This window comes from Diadema setosum, chromosome 9, assembly GCF_964275005.1.
Source record: "Diadema setosum chromosome 9, eeDiaSeto1, whole genome shotgun sequence".
In the NCBI taxonomy this organism is placed as follows: domain Eukaryota; kingdom Metazoa; phylum Echinodermata; class Echinoidea; order Diadematoida; family Diadematidae; genus Diadema; species Diadema setosum.
The window spans coordinates 6,979,424-7,000,029 of record NC_092693.1 but is presented as its reverse complement, the minus strand read 5'-3'; the positions used below and the strand labels follow the sequence as shown (position 1 = coordinate 7,000,029).

At 39.7% G+C, this 20,606-nt stretch overlaps 1 protein-coding gene across 2 annotated transcripts in view; it reads right to left on the bottom strand.

Annotated features, from left to right (window-relative positions):
• Positions 1–1,963: 1,963 nt before the first annotated feature.
• LOC140232539 (probable ATP-dependent RNA helicase DDX27) overlaps positions 1,964–20,606 on the bottom strand; it is a 72,086-nt gene continuing 53,443 nt past the window's right edge. The window contains exons 12-19 of one of the 2 annotated variants that reach the window (XM_072312636.1): positions 20,093–20,175; positions 19,309–19,403; positions 16,791–16,997; positions 6,756–6,835; positions 5,234–5,357; positions 4,779–4,896; positions 3,472–3,549; positions 1,964–2,336 (exon numbers count right to left, since the gene is read on the bottom strand). In XM_072312636.1, coding sequence (XP_072168737.1) covers positions 2,333–2,336; positions 3,472–3,549; positions 4,779–4,896; positions 5,234–5,357; positions 6,756–6,835; positions 16,791–16,997; positions 19,309–19,403; positions 20,093–20,175 — 789 coding nt within the window. In that variant the 3' untranslated portion in view covers positions 1,964–2,332. The remainder of the gene's footprint in view (positions 2,337–3,471; positions 3,550–4,778; positions 4,897–5,233; positions 5,358–6,755; positions 6,836–16,790; positions 16,998–19,308; positions 19,404–20,092; positions 20,176–20,606) is intronic. The other variant, XM_072312637.1, reaches the window with a different exon arrangement.

The window sequence follows — 20,606 nt, the reverse complement described above, 5'->3', positions numbered from 1 at the left end:
GAAATAGAGTCTATAATAAATGTTGCTATAATTTTACTGGTGGATATGGAGGAGTGCTGTGGGGAAGTTAGTTGAGAACGAGGAGAGGTTTGGGAGGAGGAGTGGTTTAGGAGGAGTAGTTGAGGAGGAGGAGTGATTTGGGAGCAGGAGTAGTAGGAGGGAGAGAGGTTTGTGAGGTGTTTTTGGGATGGATTGTTCAGGAGGAAGAGTGGTTTACGAGGAGGAGTGGTTTAGGAGAAAGTGATTTAGAAGGAAGAATGGTTTAAGAGGAGGAGAGTGGTTTAGGAGGAAGAGCAGTTGGGGAGGAGGAATGGTTTGAAGGAAGAGTGGTTTAAGAAGAGCAGTTAAGAGTGTTTAAAGAGGAAGAGTGGTTTGTAAGGAAGAGTGGTTTAGGAGGAAGAGTGGAGTGAAAGGAAGAGTGGTTGGGGAGGAGGAGTGGTTTAAGAGGAAGAGCGGTTTAGAAGAAAGAGTGGTTTACGAGGAGCTGTTTAGAAAAAAGTGGTTTATAAGGAAGAGTGGTTGAGGAGGAAGAGTGGTTTAAGAGGAGTGGTTTAGGAGGAAGAGTGTTTGGGGAGGAGTGGTATAGAAGGAAGAGTGGTTTAAGATGCAGAGTGGTTTAGACGAAAGAGTGGTTTAAGAGGAGTGGTTTTTAAGGAAGAGTGGTTTGGGATGAGAAGTGGTTTAGGAGGAGGAGTGGTTTATTAAGAAGAAGAGTGGCTTAGGAGGAAGAGTGGTTTAGCAGGAAGAGTGGTTTGGGGTGGGGAGTTGTGAGAAAGAGGAGGGTGGGGAGAAAGAGGAGGGGTTTGGGAGAGGAAGTTGTCAGGAAGTGGGTTGGGAAGGGGAGATGGCATACCACCGATTCTTCATTATAACTCTGATTCCAATTCTTTTCTGCCATACTCATTACCTCACTCGATAAGAATTCAGATATATGCCATCAAATCACCACAGCACAAAATCAAAACAGCTTTGAGAAATGTGTTCATGGTGTGTAATTGAATGTAACTTTATTCAACAATCTGCATTTTACATCTATTTGATATGCAGCATCTCGTACGCTGCACCTTTAATTATAGTTAAATTTAGCCAAGTTATAATTGGCAATGGATTCAACAACTGCCCATAGTTTGAAAGAGCCAAGGAAAAGAAAGAAAATGATACAAGATGTAACAAAAATGAGGAGACAGCTGGAATCTGAAAAAAAAAGCTTCCATACATATATGAAGGCCAGAACACACATAGATAGCTTAAATCCAAGCCATGGATTATGCAAATTTTGACTGTAAATGCACATGACGCAACACATGATGCACCGGCATACGTCCAATACTGAAACACATACTGAGGCGTGTATGCGTAAGGTATACCTATCTATGTTTCGGCCAACAGATAAAACTGAAAGTACGGATTTAATTGAAACTATCTTTGTGAATGTGGAAAAAGACAGACAAAAATGATTTGAAAAACAGACCAGGGTTTCTTGATATGCCATTTACACTGGCAGGAAAAATGAACAGATGAGACTCACGGTTTACTTGTTATTGATACTTCAATGTTTTGCTTGTTTGTTTGTTTACCCATGTTTAAGGTGGTTTGGTGTTGTTTTTTTCTTCCCCCTGGTGTGGGGTGTATGGAATGCTTGAAATTGATGAAAGTACATGTACACCTTTCTGATGAACTTGCATGCTGGCACAAGTGAGGAGAGTTTTGTGACAGAGACCAGAATTTTCACCAGTAAACGAAAGCAAGAATTTACATTCATGATATACAGCAAGGGATTACCAGGTATTAAAAAAAAAAAGCCAAAACAAAACTGAAAAACTCCACTTCAGAGACTTGTTTGTTTTGTCTTGCTATGTTTTGTTTTGATGTGTTTATGAGTACTTGTCTCACAACTTCAAACAAAGGTTTGGAATGTAACCCCCCCCCCCCAAAAAAAAAAAAAAAAAAAAAATTAGGTTGTCTTGCTGCTAATGTGAATACCCCCCTTACCTTTTACTTTTCCTTTTGATTTCACTGAATTAGTTACCATTTGCAAGGGGCTGTCATAAGAAAAAAAAAAACACCAAAAAATTCTTACTCCAAAACTTGGGCATTATAGTCAGCTCCTCATAGGGGTCAAATCCATTGCAAATGAAGAATAAGATTAAAGTTATAAGGCACCTCATCCCCACACTACCAGATCTTTATCCACATATCAGAATTACTTCCATTAATCTCCGGGTATAGTTTGTAGCAAGCGAGGTTCCCCTGGTGTGAGACATTTCTCAGCCAATGGTAGTCTAGAAATGGAGGTAGCGCAATCCTGGAACACAGATCAACCTTTTCCTCGTCATCTGAACACATGAAAATAGAAGAAAGGACAGAAGCACACTGTATAACAAAATCACTGAAGTTGAGAAGCAGACTCTAAAGTGCTAAAGTGACCTATAACTCAACAGAAATGGACTCTTCTAACCTACTTAAATGATTAAAAGAAAGTACACCATCTGGAAAAGTTTTGACTGAGAAATGAGGCTTTAAAGTTTAGGATCTATTCCAATGCTTTGTCTCACCCAGGGGGTGCTCTGTGCAATGAATGGGACAAAGAAAAAAAAAAAGCGGGGGGGGGGGGGGGGGGGGGTTAAAAACTCTGTAGCAAACAACGATGAAGGGATTATCAGATTAATTTCACATATGATGACATAAATGGTATTCCGGGGTACCAAATCAAAATCAGCCATTTTGTTGAATTATTTATCTTTTTAAAAAGGTTGTACCCTGGGTGCCAAAAAGAGGAAATTATTTTGGTGCTGGAGCTAGCACGCGCTAGCCACTGCACTGCACTGCACTAAAGCACACGCTAGTGGTATCGCAGCTTCCATGCATGCATAGTATAACATGCAGTGGCATGGGAATGCTATGTACACGCACACACAGTGCATGCATTTTTCTCTGGCTGTCCTCGAGTGGACGTGAGGTGGCGCTACACAACACGGTTACCCGGGGTACTACGGTACCCCGGGGTAACGCGTGATGCATCATATTTTGAGTCCTTGTGTAAAATTGGGTTGTGCAACTTTTTGTTGGTTTTGAGATGCATGGTCACATACACTGTATATTACTGAATGCGCATTATACACCATTGAATTGTGTTGTGTTTCATTCAACACACTGCTTTATTTCAAACACACATGGAATTTACAACACTAACACTCCCCAAATGTTCAATTTTTTTTTCATCGCATACAATGTATGGAATTTGTAATGATTATCAAAATAATTTTGATGATGATTATCAGTCATTATCATTACCGCTACCATTATCATCATCAGTATTACTGCTGGGATTTTATATATCTATTTCTTTTATCATAAATGTTACAGCCCCATTTCTATTATTATCATCATCTTAATAACGTCCCAATTTATGTGACAATAATTCAGGATATGAATCTAAAACAAACAACAAACACAGACTTTAATTCTCACCTCCTCTTTCCCTTTGGCTTTCCTTTTCCTTTGGATTTCTCCTTTGCCAGTGACTTCATCTTTTTGGCTTCATTAGCTCTGCAAAGAATGTGCAACCAAATGCATTTAGGACTTGAACAGTGATGGCTGCTCAACAAAACAGCAACAGATTATGTCCTTCATAAATCACATCACTTCAAGAACAACAAGCAAGCAAACAAACACACACGCAAAAAAACAACAACTAACAAAACAAAACAACAAAAAAAATACAAAACTAGAGAAGCACTCTGAGAGCGCAGACCTCTAGAATAAAATCCTTCATATAAAATGTCATCAACAACTCATCTAACTTGCCCATGGTCTATAATTATATAGCCAATGTCATGTTTTCAGGAAAACATGACACTTTGCAATCCATAAATTCATTTCTTTGTCTCGCATTCTTGTGACATTTGTACGATTTTCCCTGTTTGATTTTACAGCCTACTGTACTTGATAATGAGGTGTCTTTTATTTACTTTTTTTTTCATTATCTTGATTAATATTTGAATGGTAAAATAATAGACACCATCTTGTGGTATGAAAGCATATGTGACCCGCCATAACAATAGGATCCTAAAGTCGCTGATGGCTGAGTCGAGAGAATTGAGTTTGAAGTCAGATCATCAAAATCGGTCAAAACGATTGGATTTCTGTTTTGGCATATTTGTAGGGTAATGTATCATCTATCATCTGCCGAAATTTCAAAGCTAAATGATCAAAGGAATGGCAAGAAATTAGCATTTTTCTGGGCCATGATTTTTTGACTTTCAACGGAACAGAAACGTGTCCGAAGATTTGGATTTAGCCCCGCAGACAGACTCTGCCCCTAGCAACAAGGGAGTGACCTTATTGGTCAGTGCATGGCACCCTGGTTACTGATTGGTCATGTCTGCACCGCTGGTGCTAAGCTTGAATGAACATCACAGAGGTTGCTATGAGCAGACTTTCTACTGTCAAGAGGTGAAAACTGTCCTACCTCCCCTTGATCACGATTGCATTGGAAAGAAAACTTTGAAGGTGGTTTTCTCAAAACGCTTATTTCTTAGACCACTCAACATGGTCTCATAAAATCATCAATATCTCCGCAACCGAGTACTTTTATGAGACATGTTATATATGAAATCAAATCAGAAGAGTAAGGGAATTATGTCATGTCATTTTCAGAAAATTGTCCTCCCACGACTTTTGGATCCTTTTGTTGTACCGCGTCACGTACGAACCCAATGCCTGAACGAGCTGAAATGCAAGTGTCACATGAACCATGTCCCATTCTTGGCACTCACTTGCTTCGGAACTGCTTGATGGAAGACCTGCTGGTGTTTGTCAGCTCCTTCTCGAAGGAGGAGCCTGCCCTCTGTTGAGACTTCTGCTTCTTCTGCTTCTTGCTCGGCGGAGGACCTACTGTGTGGAAAGGAGTGCAATTGCATATTACTGATCTGCAGATGCCTGTAGAGACAAATTTTTCTCTGCAGATTGTTTACTATTACCTCACATTTTTTAAATGACAACTCAGAGAGTGCAGGGAGTAACTATGAATACTCCCGATAAATAGATTTTCAAAATTAAATAATCACAAAATTTCTTCTACTTTTGTTCCAAGCTATGGGTCTCCTCTTTGTTATGGCTTGTTAAGGCTGAGAATCTACAAATTCAGAGTTATATATAAATTCATACATAAATCTTAGGAGAAAGTTGCTGAAGGTTTGAGATCCATGAGTCTCTCGCGCTTCATCCTCACCTCCCCTCTCCAGTGGGGCATCGCTGCTGAAAGCGGTAATCCGTTTCGGCTTTCTGCTCCTCTTGGCGGCTCGTATCGCAAACTGCTGGGCCTTCATCAGGTCGTAATTCACTCTGTCCTCAGCCTGGGTTTGCGACGAACCCCGTGGCGAACCACCAAAACAAACAAAACACACATCTGTCAAAATCACAACTAGGAAGCATTCAAAACATGTGTGATGTAATACGTTATGTTCATGCATGGTGGGCATCAAACTACAAAAAATTGTACAATATTCACACACAAATCAGAGCAGGAACAACACTCGTGTCTAAAATTTGTCCTTTTATTTTCTTGCGTGCACTTTTGTTTGTTTTGTCCTTAAACCTTTGCTCATAATTTGTTAATTCTTGCTATCTTTGTCCCCTTGGCCTTCCATAAACTCTTGGCAATCCCAAAGGAATCCTCTCAAGCTGTTCACAAAGAACTAATTGGTAAAATAAGGTTTATGGACATACCTAGATCAATTTAAAACTAAATTATTTTAGAGGTCAATTTGACTTGATGTGTAAAAGTAAGAATTACCTTTACTCCCTATCGCTGTAAATACCTAAATGAACAATAAATGAGGTTTCTAGGGAAGGCCGCAAACAGGGCATTGACAGAGGGCCTATGTTCCCGTTTGCATCGGATGATATATCAGACATGCATTCACTGCATGTATTTAATCTGCTGGTACTGTTATGACTTCGCCTTATTGTGTGTACCGCCTTATCGCCTTGCGTCTCAAACCGGAACACCCCTGCAGCAAAATCAGACACACTGCCACAAATCGGCACACCCTACCACAAAGAAGGACACGCTAACCACACACCGATTGGTCACTCTTGACCATGCAAATCACCAATGAGCATTATGGGAGTCTTGCGTGTTGAGTAAGCTGCATTTGTCGAAGTCATACCATCAGTCATCGTACCATTTCTTCTAACTCTTCAACGGAGGCCAGAAGATTTTCTAAGGTCACAAAAGCCTAGTAATGTTTTTTTTTTTTTTTATGCCACAAACAGGGATAAGTGGTCTTGTGAGGATACAAAAATATACTACTGGATATAACATGTGATATACTACCAAGAGACTGACAAACAATTATTTCCTTGTATTATTTTTCTCTTCTTGTTACCACAAAAATGAGAGAGTTTGTGTTAGGTAACTTGCCATAGTGGTTGCTATTTCTGTTTGAATGTAATGCTTGAGAACTGCTCATTTGATCCAAAACTCGGGGGCACACAACGATGCACAAACCAGCCACTATCAAGATTGTTATTTTGATATATTGAGAGCTTTTATGCAATAATAAAAGGTATCAGTTGCACGACAGTTCTGCAGATACAGTGAATGTAAGCAATAGAGAGCCTAAAACTTGAGCATGTTGTTCAAATTTTTCAACCACATGTCATCTTTTGGTTAATGTGGCATACAAGAGCTCCTCAACAAGACACCCGCACAGCTTCGCCACTGCAAAGATCCAAACACTAGAACTCACACTTAGAGCTTTCTTCTTCTCCTTCTTTTTCTTCTTGGGGTCCTTGCTGGGTTGGGCTGGGGCTTCCAGTCGGAGAGACGCTGAGCAAAAGAGAAAAACATGCAAATTTCTACAAAATGTAGGCACGCACTAAATGTATCAATCAAGAATTTAAAGCTGAGCAGAACAGAGAACAATCAATAAATGCGGGTAGTAAGTGACAGACGAGGTCATTTGGGAAATTGATCTCAATCAGACTGTGATGAGAAAGAAAAATATGACTAGTTATGGCATCTGAAACCTGCAACATTGGGGGATAGGACATAGGTCTGGAATACCATCTCTTGAGACATTATCCTGTGGTGATGGAAGACAGAGATGGAACAATGCCATTCAGGTCCTACATTCACAGATGCATTCTTCACGCCGATTGCCCTGTTGCTGGGATTGTAGTTGGTGGTGGTGGTTGTTGTTCTTACAGCAGCAACAGCAGTAGAAGAACACACAACACCACCAGATCAATGTCAGAAATAATGCCTCCGGCACCACTTCGTGGCGGAGGCATAAAAAAAAAACTGCATGCCATTTTGCCACATCTGACACATCTCAGTACTTTCCATTGCTTTAATAATAATAATCATCATCATCATCATCATCATCATCATCATCATCATCATCATCATCACAATCACAATCATAATCATGATAATAAATTACATTTGTAACATACTTAATACAGTGTTTCTAGGTGCAAGGGGAAAGGGAAGAAAATGAAGGGAGGGAAAAATAATAGATACCACAGAAAACTGTTAAAAATATCAATTTACACTCAACTGAAGAAAATGGCATACATCAGTAGACCCTATGCATCAGTAAATCACCAAGTGACATAATTAGGCCTACACTCAAAGCATAAACTGTGGGGGGGGGGGGAGGGGCTAGGGGTAAGCAATTGAGGAAAAAAATATTGATTTTCACAAAAGTGACTCAAAATGATTGTTATGATCGGGCTTTTCGTGCAAAAATAGGGAGATCATATCATAACTTTACCGATAAAGCTGTGAATGAGCTTTACGAAAACAGTGCGATTTCCAAGCTAACAACACCTTTTTGTGAAATACTGCCCTCACACTGGCAGACGGTATCAAACGTTGGACACCATAGAAGCGACCAACCACACAGATCAATGGCTTCACTCCCTCCCCCTCCCCCCATCTGTATATCACTGTCTTTTTTTTTGCAGGAAGCCATATATGAGCATGTTTTCAAAGTCAATAGTCAGCACCAAAAATAGTCAAATAATAATGAGAAGGAACCAAAGATATCTAATTTACTGCCAGATTCCTCAAACTCACTATAAGTTAGTTTGAGGAATCAGGCAGTAAACAAGCATCGTTATTTTTTACTGATGAGGCACATACAGGAGAGCAAACTACCAAACTTTAGCAGTAGTCACTCTTCACACACAGGTACCTGCATGAAGACTGACCTTTTATTTTTTGTTTTTCATTGTTTTTTCAGTCTTGCATGAACACTTATAGATGGCTAATAATTGCAAGTCTTTCTATCAAGAAAGGGATGGACAATAAAGTGGGAAGTAAAGGCCAGAATGTGGATTCAGCAAATCAATTTTCCGTGAGCAGACAATAGTTACGTTCAGACGGCAGGCCCTAACCTCGAGGTTAGGAAACCTCGAGGTTTAGCTCTTGCCCCCTAACTACGACGTGTGTCCACACGACGAATCTTAAAGGGACATTCCAGATGATTTTCATAATTTCACATCATGTAGTACATAAATCGACAACTCCATGATTAGATTTGTGGAATTTATTGTGGTTCTTGAGCAGAGAAACAATACTTTGAAAAATCTTAAACAAATTACACTGAACAAGGATGATGACATAGGAGGTTCACATATTTCAGAAATGTAGCAGTGTAATTCCATTACAATACCGCTTGCTTGCGAGTTCACCAGTGTATAATCTATGCATGCCTTCTTCTTTTGTTCTGGTTCCTTGAGCCCCAACTCATGCATTCTTATGGTGACTCTGCCATGTCATCATCCTTGTTCATTGCAATTTGTTCTGGATTTTGAAAATATTCTTATTCTTCATCCCAATTATCACAAATTCTGAAACTCTGTCCTCAGTATAACTAATTTATAGTTGTTTAAATGTAAAAATCTGAAAATCATCCGGAGGTCTCCTTTAACCTCGAGGTTACGAAACCTCGAGGTTAAGCTTCTGCCCCCCGTAACTATAATTGGGTCCCACTCGATGTTAAAACCACAAAACCGGAAGTTTCAGCACACACTGCTAACAAGGCGTCTATTTATTCTTTAGTCCAACCCTGTCGGACTCGCTTACAGGTACTCTTTTATATATATCATATATATATATATATATATATATATATATATATATTATATCACTCATATATCACTGTCTTTTTTTTTTGCAGGAAGCCATACGTATGAGCATGTTTTCAAAGTCAAAAGTCAGCACCAAAAATAGTCAAATAATAATGAGAAGGAACCAAAGATATCTAATTTACTGCCAGATTCCTCAAACTCACTATAAGTGAGTTTGAGGAATCAGGCAGTAAACAAGCATCATTATTTTTTACTGATGAGGCACATACAGGAGAGCAAACTGTCAAACTTTAGCAGTAGTCACTCTTCACACACAGGTACCTGCATGAAGACTGACCTTTTATTTTTTTTTTCATCGTTTTTTCAGTCTTGCATGAACACTTATAGATGGCTAATAATTGCAAGTCTTTCTATCAAGAAAGGGATGGACAATGCAGTGGGAAGTAAAGGCCAGAATGTGGATTCAGCAAAATTAATTTTTCCGCGAGCAGACAATGGCTTCCTACCGTGACACAAGGACACACATCAGCTTTAAGATTCGGAGTACAAACACCCACGAAGCCTCATCTGCTCAGAAATGCTTGTGACTACAAAGGAATGATCATTCACGCTCGCGCTATCATGTGCCACTTGGGACCCACATGCCAATCCGGGCATATATTTCCCACTCACGTCTGTAGAGCCACGTGCTGTTAACTCATAATATGATATGTTTACTTTTCGACCAGAAAGTCACTCTGGATATTGTTGATCTCTCTCTCTCAATCATCATAATCATCATCATCATCATCATCATCATCATCATTATCATCATTATTATTATCATTATTATAATTACTATTATTATTATCATTATCATAATTACTATTATTATCATTATCATAATTACTATTATTATTATTATTATTATTATCATTATTATTATTATTATTATTATTATTATTATTATTATTATTATTATTATTATTATTATCATCATCATCATTAATATTATTATCATTATTATTATCATCATTATTATTATTACTATTATTATTGTCATCATCATTATTATTTTGTACGTGAGAGCATTAAACTTGTAGTGCAATCATGAGACATTGTGTTTGTTTGTGCAATCTTGTGAGCTCTTGTTTGTGAAGACATATAGTTGGGGGCCTAAGGGCTCAAAATGGGTTGTTTGGTTCAGATTCTTCCAAAAGCACCAAATTTGGCTCATAGGTCCCTTGTACCATACTCTTTCGATTTTTGATGGGCGCCAAGACTAAAAACCCTTGGGGCCGCCATATTGGTGGAATCCAATATGGCCGCCATCCGGGTTAAAGGTCACCTGCAGTTACAAATTGAAAAGGTTGATTAATGTAATGAATCCCATGTGGAAGATTTTACGGGGTTAGAGAATGTGATTCTAAATATCATTTCTGCAATTCAAGGTCACTATCACCTCTCAAGGTCACTTTAAAGATCAAATAAGGGTCAAATCAGGCATTTTGTGCATTTTTCGAAATAGCGTCTGTGAGCATTCAACTGCAATTCACTGGTACTCCTATTTTGTACCATTTGTCATCTCTTCCATACTCCTTCAATGGTCAATTAGGGCAAAGAGGGGTTCCATATCAATAATGATTATGACAAATAAATGAAAAAATTGTTTTTAAGATATATAAACATATATATATATATATATATATATTCATAAATATGTTGAAATTTTGACCACAGAAAATGGGCTTCTATCGGTTTCGTTTTCTTTTCTCATTTTCTTTGCTCAAAGTTTTCATTATTTATCAATTGTTTCTGGTCAGTCTTTCCTTTCTTTGTTTCAATATATATAGGCCTATATATATATATATGTGTGTGTATATATATATATATATATATATATATATATATATATATATATACATGCTTAAATACGGCCGCCATCCTATTCCAAGGTGCCGAATCAGGGTGCAATGGCAAAGAGGGTAATAAACACGCCTAATCTTATTTTGTCTTCGTTTTTCCTTCTGACGAGATAGCTGGATAGCCCGTCAGCTGGTCAGTTGTATGTACTTGGGGTGGACCACTTTACCGGTTTATGCGCCTTGAGTTTTCCGATAACGGAATGCCGATTCGGGATCTTTTCATGTGTCTGGGTTTTTGATTTTTTCACACAAGGGACTTCCACTTTTTATATCCGAGTGATGAGGTGCAAAGTGTTGTGCCTCTACTAGAGGGGACGGTATGACAACACACACCATTGCTCAGCTAGACTTGAGATAAGTGGGATTCGAACCCGCGCCGGAACACAAGTCTTTAGACCGCAAGCCATACGCTACCGACTGAGTCACCTCGTCACCTTTCATGGTCAATTATATAACTTTCCAGCTGGCAAGCGATATGATTCTCCTCCTGCTGAAATTGGTGTATGCCTGCTCTCCCTTGCTTACGGGGAATCGAGCTCCTCAATCCAGGTCAGACCAGTATTCTAGGGGCAGTTAACTAAATTCGATCATTAAAGTCCTTTAATGGCAGTATCGTATCAGAGTAGGTGAAGACAATTCAGCTGAAGGTTTTTTCTTATCTTTTTTTATTCTCTTTTTATCAAACGAAACCGTTTCTTTACTGAAAGCGCAAATGATTAGGGAAACTGAACACCTACTGATGTTGTATGGGATACTGATCCTGAAGAAAATAATCTTAACATTTTTGCGCAGCAACACTGTGAAGTCCTCTGACAAGAGATGGTGATGGCACCACTCAAATCTAAAATTATGATTGGAAGAGCGTAGCGGCTTCCTGAAAATTAAGATTGAAAAATAAAGAACTGCCCTCATTTATCAGCGCACAGATATCCAAGAATAAATGAGCACCTGATTTGAGACGGAAATATGCAACAGGAATTGTGATCTCACAACCCTTCAGCTTTCCAACAACTTAGATGCTATCTAAGCAAAGATATCCTTACAAAGGATGACATGATGTTTTCTGAAAGCATTTTCTGAAAACAGTATACAATCGCACGGATGAGCATAATATCACATTTCGGTAGTGTGCTTCTTTTAATCCCTCTGAGGGAGTTACGGATGGGTCGTGGTATTGAAAAGATAAAGGCCTTTTCAGCTCTTTCCTGTACAGCATACCTCTCTTCCAGAGCCCAACATCAGGCACTGACAGGGTGCGACATTACTTCAGACTTGCTTTGATGTGGCATGCAAAATGCCTGACACATTAACTACTTAAATAATCGTGCTCATGTCCAGCAAGGACTGATGAGCAACAAGGTTTATGGGGCAGCCTGCGTCAACGAGGGTAGGCATCATCTCGTCATAACGTGGGAGCAGATCATCAGAAACCACCCTATCTGATGTGATCCCTGACTTCAGGGAGTGATGGAGTTGGAGGAAAGATGGCACAGGTACATGGCAATTACTAGTACTATCAGCCACTCTCTGCAATGCTTCAGTACCAAATTTCATTCTTCTGCACCACAGCTGTTTTAAGGCATGCACTGGGAGGTGGAAAACATGGAAATGGAAAAAAAAATGAAATGAATGAATGAATGAATGTATGAATGTGAGAATGCACAATGTACAGCAGGTGTCAGACGAGCCATGGTCAGTAGTTTGATATTGCTGCAAACTTAAAGTGGGGGGGGGGGGGGGGAGGGGATTGAGGGCCTATCTGACGGGAGGAGACATTACATTATCGCAATGCCAGTGTCTCGAAGAAATTATTTTCGCTGTCACAACTAACGCGATTTCCAGGGCGACGTCCAAGACGTCTTCAAACAAAGGGACAACTTTTTTGCTTGGAAGTCACGGGGCTGTTGGCACGGTTTTTGCAGTCGCAGGGACTTATCAGAGACGTCTTATCTCAGCGATTTCTCCCTTTCGTCGCCATTATGTTATTACGGTCTCCACAAGATGCGGGGACATCTCGAAGATGTTGCAGACAAATTTAGTCCCCACGACATGGCCACAGTGATGGAGACTTCGCAGAGACGTCTCGGAGACAAGCTGGAAGACGGAAATAGTCTCTGCAAAAATCGGTAATGTTCGATTCTCCTGCGAATCCTGGAGATTGGGCTCGTCTCCAGGAGACGTGCGTCGTAGAGATGTTGCGGAGAGTACAGTTGCAACTATAGTCTTCAGACTAACGAGATACCAACTTATAAAGTCTTGTGATATCATACCAATTTGCGTCCAAGCACTTTGGATAGAATCTCAATAGACCCTAGAAGGTGTAATGAAAGTTGTACTATGGCATATCTAATCTGAACCCTGTTAATGGTGTCACTGTGGCACCTGTGAAATATGCTTGCTCCCTACATGACGTCACCAGGACCGTCATGTTCTCTGAACGGTATAATTAGCTGTGGAGGCACATAAATTTCCTATCGAAGGATTTTAGAATCGAACTTTCTTACACAAGTTCGAAAATAGCAAATTGATGCCAACCTGATGTACTAAAAACTCTCTTAAACACGACAGATTTTTTTTTTCATCCAGATTAGGAGTGATCTTCATAATTATTATTCCATTGAATTCAAATCTGAATTATGAATATCTATTGTGATTGAGGATCCCTGAACTGCAACAGAGAAGTAAAAACACTTCTCTTTTAAATGGCAACGTCAAGGACGCTGGTATATAGAGAGTAGCCCCCCCCCCCTTATTGCTAAGCGATTAATATATTAGGTAGCGATAGGATTCTATTTCTCATTATGTATGTTTTCATTGCATTCCTTGCAGATGAAGATGAAAATAATAATCCAATAATTAAATCTTGAAAACTCTTTTAAAGGGCATTACCCATAATTCTAACTAGCTCTTTTGGCTGTCATTAAAGTAAATGCAAATATATTGAATTCCGTAAATATGACCAGTCGGTGAGGACATTTCCTCTTAGCGCCTGTAATGTAAAAATATTTAATGGAATGATTGTGACATGAACTATGATATTCCATAGCTTTGTTCAGAACCCCACTTAAAAACTTGTGTAGCCATATTGTAACAGGCCATAATTGAAATGATGCAGAAAAAAAAATTACCGTAAGTAATCATTAAAAATGAAATTGAAGGGTTACCAAGTTTTCAAATTTGATTGTGAAATAAGGATCTGAGTAAGATCCCTTAAATCTAATTACTCTCAGAAAGGGGTTTTTATTATAATTCATGAGTGTATACCTAGTGTTTAAAATCTTAACACGAAAGCAGATATTTTGATGTTACTCGTGAGAAAGCCCACCTCTCCCTCTCCCACAGCCCCCAACAACTGCAATGCTATTAGCAGGGCTGGCATTCCTCCTATATTGACTGTAGGCAAGTCATTTTCTAAATTATCTATTGTGAATATAATGGTTTGACCCCAAATGACCTTCAGGGAGACCTTATAAGGAAAAGTTGACATCAGACCATAAAAACAACTTCAGAATCGAATTTCTTGACCCATAAAACCTCTAAAGCTGACTTTTCAAATTATTGTAACGTTTTAAAGGTTTCTTGTTATGGACTGGCCTTTAAACGTAGGTGGCAGCCATATTGGATTTTGCAAATATGCCGCCCCGGAGGGCGCCCTTCACAAAAAATACGCCTTTTTTTCAGCCGTCGACAACTGCAATTCTATTACTAAGGCTGGCATTCCTGGAATATTTACCATGGGCAAGCCATTTTTTTAATAAACTGTTATGAATACAATGGCTTGACCCCTAAATGACCTTAAGGTGACCTTATAAGGAAAAATTGACTTCAGACCATAAAAACAACTTCAGATTCGAATTCCTTGACCCGGAAAACCTCTTAACCTGACTTTTTAAATGATTGTAACCCTTTTATGTTTTCAAATGCAAGTGACCTTTAAACCTATATGGCGGCCATATTGGATTTTGCCAATATGGCTGCCCCAGAGGGCGCCCTTCTTGGCGCCCATCAAAAATCGAAATAGTATGGTTTGGGCTACATGTGTGCCAAATTTTGGTGCTTTTGGAAAATTTTGAACCAAAAATCCCTTGCGCCCCCCACTAATACACATTAATAGTAACACAGTTTCCTCCTGCACACAATATTTGTGATGAGTGCTGATGTGAACTGGCATGAAACCTGTATTTTGTCTTGGTGGGGCCTCCACACAGAAAGAATTTAACCTACTGCAGCAGGGGTTACCCGGCTAGACACTAGATATAGGGGAGGGCAACCCTTGACTTCCTGTTGTGTCTCATTGCTCAAACTTTACACCCCGACTAGAGCCATGTTCAAAACTAATGTTTAAAGAATATCCCAATAAGAAAATAGTATTTACAAGAAACAAAAATGATTTCTTAAACATTTGTTGTAATGTTTTTTTTAATCAAATCTTGAACCATACACTAAATCACCTCCTCACAGACAGTCAATGGACTGAGGCCATGAATGGGCAGACATTGGTCATTTAAGCTGCTGTATATCTAAAGCTGCATTAAATTGACATTTTGACAAGATACTATAGATTATTTTCATGCATGTATGAATCGCTGACTGCTTCCCCATAACATAATTCTAATAAGCTCCCTGCATGTGTCGCATTGCCTTGTTCTTCTTCGATCTGTTTATTGAAAACTAGTCCCGCCTGAATCTGCAGTCCTCCTAAATCATAGATGGCTTCCTTGATTTGTTAAGTCATACCCAACTCCTGTGTTCACTCTACTTTGTTTATGCAATTCGTCAGCATTCAGGTGAATGCTTTCTACTTGGACGTCAACTTGAGCAATGGACATGTTCATCAATAATACTGAAGGATGAGAAACAAGTTCTCACTTACCGAATGGATAAAATAAAGGAAAAAATCTTTAGCTCAAAAACAAAATGTGCAGTGATGTGCACTACAGCACACTTCACAGCACCAATCCACACTGCCCATACCACTCCACACTGCATCGCACCACTCCACACCATACCACTCTACACCATACCACTCCACATCACATCACTCCACACCACACCATTGCACACTACTCCACATCACTCTACGACACCACACCACTTCACACCAAACCACATCACACCACACCACTTCACCATACCACTCTAATCCACACCATTCCACACCACTCAGCACCACACCACACCACACCACTCCATCACCCCACTCCACACAACACTCCACACCACTTTACATCACACCACACCACTCCACACGACACCACTCAGCACCACCATACCACATTACACCACACCATACCACTCCATACCACTCCACACCACCACACAACTCCACTCCACCACACCACACCACACAACTCCACTCCACCACACCACACCACACCACTCCGCACCACACCACTCCACACCACTCCACACCACACCACTCCACACATCACACCACACCATACTACTCCACAGCACTCCACTCAACACCACACCAATCAACACCACACCATTCCATACCACCACTCCACACCACACCTTACCATTCTACACTACCACTCCAATTTACACCACACCACTCCACACCACACCATTCCACACCACCACTCCAATCCAGACCACACCATTCCACACCACCACTCCACACTACACCACACCTCACCACCCAACACCATACCACACCACACCATACTATACCACACTGCTCCACACCACACCACTCCACACCACACAACACCACACCACACCACACCACACCACACCACACCACACCACACCACACCACACTACACTGCTCCACACCTTTCTCCTGCATGCGCTCTCTGTGGGTCTGGAACCAACTCCTCTTGGGACGGCTGAGGATCTCCTCATGGTGGTTCAACATGGCCGATGCCTTGTGTAGCTGCATCTCGGTGCTCTGCAGCTCCTTCTCTTCACTTTCCATCCGCAAGATCTCCCCAATGTCCTCCTCCAGGGATGCGATTTTGTCACGATACTTGGCAACCACATCTGGGGGAAAAATATCAATATGCATATGCATAAATTTCGATAAGAAAGGAAGTTGCTTAACACAAGAACTATCAATTCACCAAAGAATGATTACTACATATATAAAAATATGACAAATGACAAATTTAAAGGAATACACTGCTCATGAGCATATAACATAAGTATTTTCATCTCACAAACTCCTCCCAACTCCACAATTTAAGCACAACATTGTACACTTTTTTTTTTCTTTTTTTTTTATTTATTTATTTATTTACTTTTTTATTATTTTTTTTTGCCAGGCTGATGCAAGCTGTGGGGTGATTAACACCCTCTAATGACAGTGAACATTATTCATCCTACATAAAAACTGCAGAGCAACTTCCCAAGTTCAAGTTCACTTTAATGAATACAGGACAACCAGATCAACAGAATGGTGGAAGAGCTAACAAAATCAAACATAAAAGCGTGTAACTTAAATCTGTTCAATTGGACTTAACTTGTGAAAATCATGGAGAAAACACTTTTGTGACTCGCCCAAATCATTTCTTCAGCTGAGCTGTGGAATCTTCATGCTTTCACATCACATATTGATATTGGTCGCAGTCACGTAACGCAAATCAACTGAGGTGATGATTTCATAGACTCATAGCAACATCAGCCACTGTACAATTTTATTACGTTTATCAAACACAACAGCGAGCATGGTGTGAAATTGTATTCACCAATATTGCTAATTTCATAAAAGAAAACTAGAAATGTCGCTACGGCGACTGATGCCTCCGCCATAATGCATGATTCTCCCAATAGGTGTATAGTACAATGTCTTGACAATGTGTGATGACAGTTTCACATAACTGGCAAAATATCGAAATAACAGGTTTGTCAGAAATATCTTGAATGTTCACTTTCCACGAACTGGGTTTGCTATAATTGTCTATTAAAGAGTGCAGGTACACATATTTGGGGAATTGAAAATTTTTACTTGACTTCTGACCGACCTTATTATAAGTTTATGCATTGAGTATAATTTTCAAGGTATGAAGAAAGAGTGTAATTACAGTACAAAATATTTTTTTTTTCATTTAAACCTGACCTTTGACCCTTAACCTTTGACCTTTGACCTTCTGGCTGGAAATTTCCAAGAGAATCTCCATCAAGTAATACATGTATATACTAAACACTTTTAAAACTAATCATGCAATCATTGCATATACTAGTATACATGTATGAGGGAAATACAGTAGTAACATTTTGAGGAGTTGACCTTGACCTCTGAACCCCTGACTATTGACCCATGACCCCTAAATTCCCTAGATAATCCCTGCCAGTCAGTACATGCATATGTACCATGTTCCATGAAGATACATTGAACCATTTGCGAGAAAAGTGATATTGCAACATTTTCACCTAACCTTTGACCTTTTGACCTTATGACATGAAACTCTCTCTGGAGAATCCTTACGCAGTAGTACATGTCTACACTAAGTTTCAAAAAAATAACTGCGGGCATTGCATAGATATGGGGGAAATAGCAACATTTTTAGCCTTTGACCTTGACCTTTTGACCTTTGACCTCTTGTCAATGTCACTAGAATCTACTCAACTAATTGTCCCATCATACATCATCCTTGGACCAAGTTTGGTGAAAGCTGCTTCATCCAGTTTTGAGTTATCACATAAACAGATAAATTTTAGGATTTGACCTTGATCTTTGACCTTTGACCTCTGTCCGATTTCACTGAAAAACTAATCAAGTAATTGCCCCATCATACATCATCCTCCAACAAAGTTTGGTGAAATTTGCTCCATACAGTCTTGAGTTATCGCGTAAACGGATACAATTTCATGATTTGACCTTGACCTTTGACCTTTGACCTTTAGCCGATTTCACCCAAAATCTTATCAAATCGTTGCCCCATCATACTTCATACTTGGACCAAGTTTGGTAAAATTCCAGTAAATATTACTCAAGTTATCGCGTAAACGAAAGCGGACGGACGTACGGACGTACGGACGTACGGACGTACAGACGTACGGACGTACAGACGTACGGACGTACGGACGTACGTACGGACGGACGGACAACCCGAAAACATAATGCCTCCGGCACCACTTCGTGGCGGAGGCATAATAACATGGTTCAAATTTCCCTCTCCCCTTTCCTGTTCCAAGTCCATGCCAATGACATACAAGCAGTATTGAACAAATCCTTCTGGTTATCTAAAACTTTTTAATATTCATCTGTTCTTGACGTCATATGTATATATATATATATGTATTTCACCTCATATCTCTTATCTCACTTTGACAGCAGTGGCTGGGGTCTTACCTTGGGGCACCACCCTGCTCTTCACTGGATTCCGGGCACTCTTCACCAACTCCTTCAGTATTTTCCTCTCCTTTTCTCCCGCGAGACTCACCGATCTGCGCCATGATAAAACAGGATGACAAAACGAACACAGTGAGAGACGACCTAGTAGTAGCCCCATCAAATCCCAGAGGAGTCATGAATTTTTAAAAAGATGGCTAGTGCCACAGCCAGACAAAATTGTCTGGATACCACCAAGAGTAAGAGGAACGAGGGCCATTACCACGACAATCTCTACCTCCTGTAGTCTTTACATTTTGAACGTGATGAAGCTTGCCTCGGATTCACTCTCATCATCGACCCCCCCCCCCCCCCCCAACTCAAACTGACCAGAATCAGACTGAACTCATGGCAACTTTCTTCTCAGCCTCGAGCACACAGACATACACACACATGCAAACACATGCACACACAAATACAAACAAACAGTTTGCCACTGTTACCAAAGAATACAGATGATATAAGTATGATCATATGCACTGCGAAAGGGGGCATGAGCTTCACTTTCACTCAAAAAAAATTTCCTGTGACAATGACTGCGATAATAATCTTGTTTACAACCAAGCTGGGAAAGACCATATCAGCACTCGTGAATAATCAAGCTGGTCGGGCAAATTCAACATCGTTATTTCATAATACTTTCTCCCTTGTGCATCATCATTCAACAAAGCAAACACAAGAAAGAGAGAGAGAGATTTGGCACAATGCATTTCACGAGATCACAACAGCAAAGTCCATAGCTCACCTGCCACTTCGACCAGCTCGGGCAGTTCTACCAACACGGTGGACATAGTGCTTGACCGAGTTGGGCATGGTGAAATTGATGACCTTGTAAACATAGAATCAATAATAGACGGTTTACGCAACTCTCATATAGAATGGGTCATCTCTTGATAATGGTGAAGAAGTTGCTTTACATATATGTCATTCATGCACAAAATTGGTTCTAATCAGGCAAATATATGTATTTACCATGGTTTACAATGTAAATCAAAAGTACATAAATCACATTATTTTGTCTATGGGCTTGTTTATGATGGTAATTAAAACAGTTGTATCAGTATGCTATGTTACCTGTAAATCAGATATTTGAAATAATAAAAAAATCCATTCAGTTAAACGTCATGCAATTCCATACAATTCAAATCCTGCTTATTATCTTCATGACTGCAATGCCATGCTTAAAATCTGTGGTACATACTACATACGAGGGGGAAAAAAAAAGAATCAAAGATTGATATACAGCAACATGAATATCA